Source organism: Oryzias melastigma, linkage group LG3, assembly GCF_002922805.2.
Source record: "Oryzias melastigma strain HK-1 linkage group LG3, ASM292280v2, whole genome shotgun sequence".
NCBI lineage: Eukaryota > Metazoa > Chordata > Actinopteri > Beloniformes > Adrianichthyidae > Oryzias > Oryzias melastigma.
This window is the reverse complement of record NC_050514.1, coordinates 5,303,807-5,314,178: the sequence shown is the minus strand read 5'-3', so window position 1 is coordinate 5,314,178 and position 10,372 is coordinate 5,303,807. Positions and strand designations below refer to the sequence as shown.

The 10,372-nt window shown below is 38.5% G+C and overlaps 1 protein-coding gene across 1 annotated transcript; it reads left to right on the top strand.

The window, feature by feature from the left end:
* Positions 1-397: 397 nt before the first annotated feature.
* scamp2l (secretory carrier membrane protein 2, like) lies at positions 398-10,212 on the top strand. The gene is made up of 9 exons (XM_024296316.2): positions 398-620; positions 1,202-1,279; positions 1,355-1,441; positions 4,604-4,727; positions 4,825-4,953; positions 5,075-5,234; positions 6,969-7,070; positions 7,443-7,560; positions 9,150-10,212. The coding sequence occupies exons 1-9, from the start codon at positions 564-566 to the stop codon at positions 9,303-9,305; spliced, it is 1,011 nt and encodes a 336-aa protein (XP_024152084.1). The 5' UTR covers positions 398-563; the 3' UTR covers positions 9,306-10,212.
* The last annotated feature ends 160 nt before the right edge of the window (positions 10,213-10,372 follow it).

Below are 10,372 nucleotides of genomic sequence, written 5' to 3'. Positions count from 1 at the left end.
GTCTAGGAGACGTAAATGAGACAGAAAGGAGATCTCATCTTCAATTTTGCTTTGCTATGGGTAGTAAACCATATTAGAGACTGATTGGAAATACCAATGTTGAATCAAAGTCTTTAGATCAATAAATACTGCAGCACAATTCAGTTTGGAGTCCAGAGCAGAAGCAATATCATTAACTACTTTTAACACTGCAGTGATATACAACCATGACCAGAACGGAAGCCAGACTGGAGTTAATATTTTATGAGTCTCAATGATATTCTGTTTCTATTTGTCTAAATAAAATATTAAATGTTTATCATTTGGATTTGGTCAGAACAGGCTGGATTTGAAAGCACGCGCAGGCTTTCAGAGGGTCACGGGACCGCTCATTCCTATAAATACAGACGGCTTTAATGGATCAGGGATGACTCTGCTCTGGGCGCGCGGCGGTGACGCTGCCTGCAGATGGAGTGACGCATGCGCAGAAGCCCGGCTCCACGGCAACATCAGAAGGAGCCGCCGGTGAGACGGGAGTCGTCGCTGCACTGACCGCCGCGCTGAAACGCCGTCTTTTCTCCACGATGTCCGACTTCGACAGCAACCCTTTCGCCGACCCCGTGGACGTGAACCCCTTCCAGGTGAGCGCGTGCCACTTTCCGTGTCCCCGAGTGCGTTTTCACTACTTTATTTTGGTGTAAAGAAACGACAAGAAAAGAAGATATGCGGCGTAGAAAACCTGTTTGGTTGGTTGCTGGGTTTGGCCTCGGTATTTCCTGGCCCCGAATCGGCGTTAATATGAGGAAAGACACGTATTCGGTCACTTATTGGCCGCTTTGCAACTTTATGATAAATAGTAAGTACATGTGAAGTCGTCGAGGTTTTTAACACCTGCGCAGGTGAGAATACCTACTGGGACAGGTGCCATCATTCCTGGCTCCTCCTCGCGCCAGCGCACGAGCTCAGAATTTCTGACAGATCATGATTTTAAAAGTGGATTTGGAGGCGAAGTTTTTCTGCTTTTGAAATGAACCATCTGTCATATTTGAAGTAGAAATCTCAAATCCTTTAAAGTAAGATGGATTAATTTCCTTTACTGATTGCTTCACTATGTGGCAACATGAATTATTTAAGCTTCCTGGGCTCCTGCTGGAATAAAGGAGTCATTACAGAAGCAGCAGTTCAAACAGATGCATTTCCTTTCATTTTTTGTGTTTTTCAGGATGATTCTGTCGCCCAGGCCACCAGTGGAACCACTGAGAGCATTGGGAGCTATAACCCATTCTCCTCCACTGAAATGGTGAGTTCTGCTGCTGTGACGTCATGTGGTTATCCAGAGATCTAACAGGGACCATTCTGCTTCATGTCCTCACAGACAAAGTACTCTGGAACCACCATCCCTGTCTCTGCGGCGTCCTCCCAGCCCGCCGTTCTGCAGACTTCCGTAGAGCAGAGTCCACAAGTAGGTCAAACTGTACGATCTAGTCGTTGAGTTTATACATTTGATAATTGGATGTATAGTCCCACTCTGATCATCTTTTGATTTACTGTAAAAGTGTTCCTGGTGGTCTTTAAATTATGATTTATTTTTAACTTGAATAGAAAAAAACTCGTATTCGTAATCAGAATCAGCTTTATTGGCCACGTACAGTGTGTATTTAGTTCCAGTGTCTTGTGACTACATAGTTTCTGTAGTTCATTAAAAATGCCACCTCTGAGTTGGTGCAGACTAAACCCTCCCCACTTCCTGTTATCTGTCTGTTCACACGAGAGGTGGGCAAACTTTTTGAGATGTGGGCCTCAAAGGGTTCTAAAATTTGAAAGAAGAACCAGACCAAAAGGGGTATTTTGGTAAATCACCTTGTAAAAGAAAGAAATAACATGGAATCATGATTAAAAACATGCTTTAACTTTGATTGGAAATAAATGTGTTTTAAAAGAGCACATTTTGGAGTTTTTATTTAAAAATGGTAATCTTTTTTTCTCATTTTAGAGCTAATTGTTAATATCCCTCAAGGAAATATGCTAACTCAGATTAATACTACGTTCATATAGTATTGGAATGTTCGGAAAAATGACTTTTTGACTTGAAAAACCCAAATAAACGTCAAACTTTCTGAACCTAAACAAAGGAAAATTAATTTGTAGTGCGTCATCAATGGGGACAAACCACAAAATAATACATTAATAAGGATTATCAATACCATTTCTTATTGTTTTTGTTTGCTCCTGATTCACAAAGATTCGAATAATGAAATTCTCAGAAATGCAATTTTATTCTCAATTTCATTTATAAATGTTCTTCATCACGAGGAAAAAATTCTGCAAGATGTTTAAAAAAAAATCGGAGAAAATTATATTTAGGGACTAGATAATATTTAGAAGCTTTCAGGTTGTTGCTTTGCCTTAACCTTCAAACATAAAGTTCTGGAAGATGTCAACATTCTTCAATATTTTATGATCAATCTCAACATAATAAACCCCTAACTTCTTTCATTTAAAAAAAGGTAATTTGGCTCCATTTCTATATATAATTGCTAATTTAATTTTCTTTTCTTTTTTTACATAAAAAAGAACAAAGCTGCATACAGTTTAAAAATGAAGTAGATCCACAGTGATCCCAGTACAAAGACTAAACCTGTTTGGTGAGAGATGTGTTAAAGTTAAGCAGATTGCAACTACAATTTTTTGGTCATGTACTAAATAGTATTTGATTTTTTTATTTTCCAAATCAGCTGCTGTGTGACCTGCCTGTTTCCAGGCGAGCAATTTTTTTCCCCCCATACTTTTTTAGAAGCTTTCACAGACGAGAGCGATCAAACTATAAACTGTTCAATTTATCTGTCACTATTGCACTTTGCCGTAAACATGCAAATACAAATCATTTTTACAAAATATTAAGGGAGAGGATGATTAATTAATATATATTTTTTACTGATTACATTTTGAATTAAATGAGGGCCTATATCATGCAAAATCAGCTTTCTTTGAGCTTTTATAATCTTAATTCCCCACCATAAACACCCCCAAACGGTTTTTTCTCCTTTCACACATCCCTTAGCAAAGGTAGTGGATATAGTTTACTCTGGAAACCTTAGTGATAGCATGATATTGGCTCTTAAAGTGTTTGTTTGGGGATTTGAGGAAATGGTGCCACACACTGCCGGTGAACTCAATCCTAAAGCTTTGTTTGTTTGTTCATTGAAAGGTTAACTGTAGAATTGGAGTACAGACAAAGAGATGCAGCATAACTATGAAACACTGCAGATCTAACTGAAAGGGATCCTTGTGTTTTCAAAGTTTGCAAGTTTCCTTTTTTGACAAATTCCTAAATAACCGTCATCAGCCCTCATGTTGTCGATAACTTAATCTGCCTTTTATTGAAGCGTTACAAGTCTAAAAGTAAAAATATTTGATTTTTAAAGTCCAACTACAATAATTTTTTGATTTTATTTTAAGTGTTCCCAGTTGTCTTTTGACCCTTTGACACTGGGGGAATTTCATGCGACAACAAAATAACACACGTTCTTCGAACTACACAATTAACACAATTCCAGTGGATTCTGAAGCTGAGAAAAGGAGAGTTCAGTGCAAGTAATTCAAATTTCAACATGTTTAGTGGATGCATTTTGAAAGTGGAGCCCAAATAGTCTCTTGAAAATGTGTGTAGGGATGGACGAACATGAGTTTTGAACGCATTTTTTTTTTATTTTGAGTCGCTCAAACGCAAGTCTCCGATGGCAGTGTGATCATAGCTTCAGAGCTAGCCTTCAATTAACCCTTTAACACCAGAGCTGCAGTGTTGATGTTTTTTAATCTACTGTAACTTTTTAACCGTTAACGCGATCCTTCAGAATCTGCTGGAATTACGTTGGTCGTGTTAACGGTTAAAAAGTTTACCGCATGTTTAAATATTTTGTGTTTAATTGTCACCTGTGACGGCTCAGATGTTAAAGGATTAATTATTATATTGCAGTTTTTAGCTAAAATCTAAAAATCTGTGTTTTCCTGGACAAAGTGTCTCCAAAACGGCAGTAGTTCATTAAAATGTACCTGGACGTTGTGGGCAAAACTTTCGGCGTAAGCTTGCGCTAATTTACTCTCATGCCTCGTCCTGTTGGTGAGAGGTCTCTGTTTACACACTCTCGCTAACTTGCAGCCCCTTTTACCCCCAAGCTAACAGTAGTGGAACAACAAAAACGGTGAGCAATATTAGAGTTATCCATCTGTACAGTTTGGATCCAGATTCCAGCTCAGACGAGGAAAACAAAGACGTACATGGATCTATTTGTCTGCAAGTGGATGCATCAGAATGGAGCAGAGTTTGTAGCCCACCCAGCGTATTTTCTGACACTTATATAATCTTTATCAAACAGCATGCATGTTTTAACCTTATTCAGAAGAATTTAAATGAAGAAATACTCAGAAATGCAGTTTTAAGTTAAATTTCTTTGTATATGTCCTCCAACATCAGGAAAATGCCACAAGAATAGGTTAAAAACACAAAAAAGGTTTGTTTTTTTGTATTTTTTTTTTGTATTGGAGTGGTTCCTTAAACCGAGATGAATGCAGCATTAACCAGATGTAGCCGTGGCACTGAGGCTGGTCTCCTGTCATCTGTTAGGCCACAGCAGCAGCGGCTCAGGCTAAACTGGAGAAGCAGCAGGAGGAGCTGGAGAGGAAAGCAGCCGAGCTGGAACGAAAGGAGCAGGAGATGCAGAACAGAAATGCCAGGAACACTGGAGGAGGTGAGCTCAGACCCTTTCAGAAGTGGCTTTCTGCAGAGCGTCATGTGTGTAAATTATGTAAACTCCTAAAACATTAACACAGATATTTGCTTCTTAGCTAAAGAAAACAACTGGCCGCCTTTCCCAAAGTTCTGCCCCGTGAACCCCTGCTTCTATCAGGATTTTGAGGAGGAGATTTCCGAGGACTATCGCCAAATTTGCAAGAGAATGTACTACCTTTGGATGTGTAAGTGACCGGTTCTTATGCTTTGTCACTTTGGCATCTCGGGATTATTTTTTTTTGCTTCTTGATGCACATCTCCTTCTTCGTTTCTGTCAGTAATCTTAATCTAATCTCTGTCCGTCAGACCACAGTGCCACTCTGTTCCTGAACGTGCTGGCCTGCCTAGCTTACTTCACAGCAGACGCCTCCTACGGTGTGGACTTTGGCCTGTCCATCCTTTGGTTCATGCTCTTCACCCCTGTGTCCTTCATCTGCTGGTACAGGCCAGTCTACAAGGCCTTCAGGTAGACACACACCTGTGGATTGATCTTTGGGAATCGATCCTTGTTTGTCAAATTAGAATGAATTGCCAGTTACTGGTGAAAACTTTGTGTAAATGTCACTTTAGTTTAATTTCATCCAAATCCAGCTTCCTTTTTGATGGAAATATACATTTGTCTACTCTTCAAACTTAGTGCTTTCGTCCTTTCACTTTAAAAAGAAATGTATAACCCCCCCAACGTCTGCATTGACAGAACGTCATCACTTTCTTATTTACTGACGTCCACAGCTCACCTCACACCTAAAACATTTGCCTGTTTTCTTCTAGCACTTCTTCTCCCTGATCCATATCTCTAACTTTAATCCTATTATTTCTTATTTATGTAAGATTAAACAACACATCGTCTAATACTAGTTTTGTAACAAACTGATCCGCTTTTCTACAAATACTTTTTTTGTTTGAGTCATCCTAACAATATTCTTGTGCGTTTTTTGTTAACTTTTCTAGCAGCTGAGCAAAAAGACAGGAACCGAGAGCCTCTTATGATAGAACGTTCTCTACATTTTGATGTTTTGAGTAAATAAACTCATAGACAGAACTTGGATAGAAATAATGTGCTTTTATTTCTAAAAAATTCTCGTCTATGAGCTCCTGCTTACATGTTTATCACCAGTCCTGCCAATGGTCTGCAACAGGAAGTGAATATGCAGTCCTATTGCCCAAAACTAACTTGTCCTAAACTAAAACTAAGGCGTATAAATGTACTAAAACTCATTTATACTTGGTGATCATAGACAGGTTGCTGTTTTTCATGTACACTTTAATCCAACCATTACATTTAGGATAAACCTCAATCGTGTTGATTTTGTTTCAATCATGTTAGCATAGTGCTCTCTGACTGATGCATGTTGAGCAATGGGCACACCCAGCATAAACGCGGCTGCTTGAATGTGAGTTTAGTACCTGGTGTTCACACTGGACAAGCAGGGAAGGGCTTCTCATTCTAATGTTTACCTGCACATGTCTGCCACCTGTAGTTGGAAGAGATTTGGTGTGAAATGTTGAAGATGTGCAAATGTCTTGAATCTTGCTTTCTTTTACAGCTCTATTCCAATAAATGAAAGACTTGGTGTCATAGAATTCTGGCCAAACACAATCTGCTAATATTAATTTAACTTTCAAACCGTTGGCATGTCCGTGAATTAAAAAGGTCACTGTCTATACATCCCTACCAAATTAGAGTCCATGATTGGTCAAGTTTGACCTGGAGTAAGTTTTAGCGCATATTCAATAGTGTTTTGTACATATAGCCCAAAAACGTTCATAGAGACTTAGTTCTGCATAAATGTGAGTATTTGGAACACAGAAGCCCCAAAAAGTTTAACCTGTAAAGCTTTATGGCCCCTCCTACAATGAACATGAGCATTTGTTTGGTTTTTGTAATTTGCATAAATGAGACGATGGTTATTTCCACATTTGTGGCTAAAAAGTTAAACGTTTTTTACAAATTTCACTGAATATTATGAACAATGACATGGCAGAAAAAGATCTGCCATCGACGGTGTTATTTAGGTCAAAGCCAGTTCTTGTAGGCTTTTCATTTCCATTATTGAAGAAGCTTTTCTAGAATAGAGAAGCTTCAAAAAAATAAGAGCTATGAGGGACTTTCCAGCTTATATATTTAATTTGACATCAAAGATGCCTCCAAAATGCCATACACTAACAATAATGTCCTTTTTGTTTTTCTCTTCCTTAGGTCTGACAGCTCCTTCAGCTTCTTTTTCTTCTTTTTTGTCTTTTTCTTCCAAGTTGTAGTGTACGTTATCCAAACAGTTGGGATTCCCAAATGGGGAAACAGGTCAGTAATGTTTTTGTAGCAGTGATGGAGGATGTGTGTGTTCATCAGTGCATGTTGCTTTACATAGATTTACATACATGCATGCAAAAGTCACTGCCATGTTTTTTGGGGTGTTTTCTCCCTCTGTACTTCCTCTTTTGTATTTCTTCAACAGACTCCTGTTGACCTAACTTGTCTGGGTTGCTGTTTTGTAAGTGTGCGGACTTCTTCTCTTGGGGTTTTCCCTTTTATATAACAAGTGTCTCTTTTTAAAAACATATTCTGGTGCTTTTTCTAACTTTGTTTTTTAAGCGGTAATTGACACAAATGGGTGAGATCTAGTAAATGAGCCCTGTTCCTAAATGTCTTTGTGTTATTTATTGTTTTTGGCAGTGGCTGGATCTCTGCGATCAGCATGATCAGGACAAACCTGGCAGTCGCTGTGGTTATGATGGTGGTGGCCGGCTTTTTCACTGTAAACGCCATTCTGGCCATCATCCTGCTGAAAATGGTACGCCCAACTCCAACTACAGTGTTTCCTCATTTATCGGGGGGCCGTGGTGCAGCGGTAGGGTGGTCGACTCCTGATCAGAAGTGAGCTGGTTCGATTCCCGCCTTGCCCGCCCATGTGTCGAAGTGTCCTTGGGCAAGACACTGAACCCTGAATTGCCTCTGGTGGGAGGTTGGCGCCAGTGTTCGGCAGCCACCACCAGTGTGTGAATGTGTGTGTGAATGGGTGAATGGGTCTGTGACTGTGAAGCGCTTTGGGCCCTCGAAGGAGGGTAGAAAGCGCTATACAAGTATACGCCATTTACCATCGTGCAGTAAAAATAGATGGGGGAAATCTGCAAATTAGGATTACAGATGTTTTAAGGTTGTAAAACTCCCTCTCTACACACTATTCGTCTTCTCAGACAGATACAGACATTTTCAAACTTCTCTCTCTTGTTTGAACTGTCAAAATTCAAACCTTTGTATAAAAACAAGTCCGGGTTTAAAAAATGTAAACAAAGATCTGATTGCAATCAAAGATTTATGTAGATTCGGATGCACCTCTACAGGAAACACGGCATGGAAGAGATTGATTTAGAGGGTCTCCAACCAATCAGGATGCAGAACAGGGTTCACTGGGAAAAAAAAAGCATGCAAAATTGCGCCGAAATTTTTTTTTTTCGAGACCGCGAAAGGTGAACTGCAATATAGCGAGGGACCACTGAACTCTGCTTCATCTGAATGATCAACGCCAACAACAGTCTAACCATAAATAATGGCTGAAAAGAAAAACAGTATCTTTGAATTGATCAAACTTAACCAAACATGTCACCACCAATTTAAACACTTTTACGTTTGTTTTCATTGTACACTGAACTCAATATTGTTCATCTGAATTCCGCTCACTGAGGACACGCAGAAAGGGAGATGTATGAATTCATAAATCAAAGACAAACTATTTATACTTGGTGTCAGCAAAAAGGGGGGTAAGAAAATAATGATTCTGTTAAATATTGCAATATTTTGCTGATTTGAAATGCTGCCAAGGGGATTATCGGTTAGTAACAAAAATGTAGTTCAGCGTCTTACTTTTGTTTTTTAAACCCCGACCGCTAGTTGGCAGCGCAGCACACCGAGCCTCTTTAAAGCACGAAAACGAAACAAAACAAGATCTCCCTGAAAAATATTTTGTTTTAAAATTGGAGAACGTTAAATATTAAAAGTACAAATATTTCTGGAATTACTTAAAGAAAAGCACCATAAATTTGCTTTCTTAAATGCAACTTTGATATGAGTTACAATTCTTAATGTTCTAATCTTAAAAAAAGTATTTTACAATTTTAGTTATGTGACTGGTGTATTAATATTCGATAGTCATATTCATAAAGAAATGTAAAATTTTGTCTCTGCTTTGGTCTTGGGATATCCTGTGATACATATCGTATCGTGACACGTGGATCATGATGCGTATCGTACTGCCAGACTCTTGACAATACACAAAGTTTGACCAGCTTGATTCTTTCTTGCTGATGGTTGACTAAAGATGTAATGCTTATAACAATATTCAGAATATTCTGTTTTAGTCATTTTTTTTCCTGTATATTTAAGGTCCATAGTAAGTACAGGAGAACGGGTGCCAGCTTCACCAAAGCCCAGCAGGAGTTCTCCCAGGGAGTCCTGACCAACAGGACCTTCCAGGGCGCTGCAGCCAGTGCAGCCACCTCTGCTGCTCAGGGAGCCTTTGGCAGAGGTCAGGGAAACTAAACGACGGCTTCCTGCCCCACTGCAGTATCACCTTTACCCAGCATGCAACTGAAGCCGGTCCTGAACAGAGGTTATCAGGGTAACCAAAGTCAATGATATGAGATGAACAAAACATGTATTCCCTTTTAAGATTTTTTTTTATATGGATTATTTGTTGACCCTAATTGTTCATTAAAGTAGCTTCATAAAAACCTTCATATTAAAATGATATTTGTTTAGTTTATTCATTTAAAGTTTAAAAGAAACCCAAACTCACTTGGACATGACTTTTTGCACACTCTGTATGTAGGCTATACAAAGTTTAAATTTTTTAGAACTACTGTTACATTGCAGTTTTTTTAAATGTTTTTAACATTTGTAAATGTCTCTTTGTAGAAGGCAATCCAAGATTATTGAAGGTGACGGGATGAAGGTCTGTCTTTGCTGTAGTTGTTGTTTTTATGAAGTGACACTGAAGGGGTTTGTTGCTTCTTTTTTTAAAAATTAGATTTGCTATTAGCTAGTGGAGAAAAATCATGTTTGTCATTTTAAGGAGTATTTGCTGTGATTACTAAGAGGTCCGTGAGATTTAATGGAAATGCAATGTTTGTCTTTTTAAAGGAGCAGGAAGAACAATGATATATATAGGAATGCTTCAGGCTTTTGTTACTACTTGCAGATTTCAGGCATTTTTAGTGTTTCACTGTAAACACATGTCAAAGTGGATCAAACTGTTGAAATGGTAACTGATCTTTAAGCAGGTATTAAAGTGTGTAGTCAGTCTCTTTTATAGATTTTTATTTTGGTGAAGTTTCTCTGTCTTGATCTAAATGTGTATGAAGATGTACAGATTTGTAATATATTTAAATGTCTTTAGTGGATGGGAAACTTGATTTATGTCCTAATAAACTATTTAAGAAAACCTGAACACATGCTCATGTTTGTAATGGACATGTACAGGCCTACGTGATTAACCTATGAGAAGTGGGGATTTTTATGGAAGTTTTTTAGTTCCATCAGACTCTGATTTTTTTTTTCCCCCCTGAATTTTTATTCTGAATTTTTTTAACCTCTAAATTTTTATTCTG

Coding starts and splice junctions, on each gene's coding strand:
- scamp2l (XM_024296316.2), top strand. CDS start 564: ATGTCCGACTTCGACAGCAACCCTTTCGCCGACCCCGTGGACGTGAAC. Junction 1,442..4,603: donor CCGTAGAGCAGAGTCCACAA/GTAGGTCAAACT, acceptor GTCATCTGTTAG/GCCACAGCAGCAGCGGCTCA. Junction 7,071..7,442: donor ATTCCCAAATGGGGAAACAG/GTCAGTAATGTT, acceptor TGTTTTTGGCAG/TGGCTGGATCTCTGCGATCA.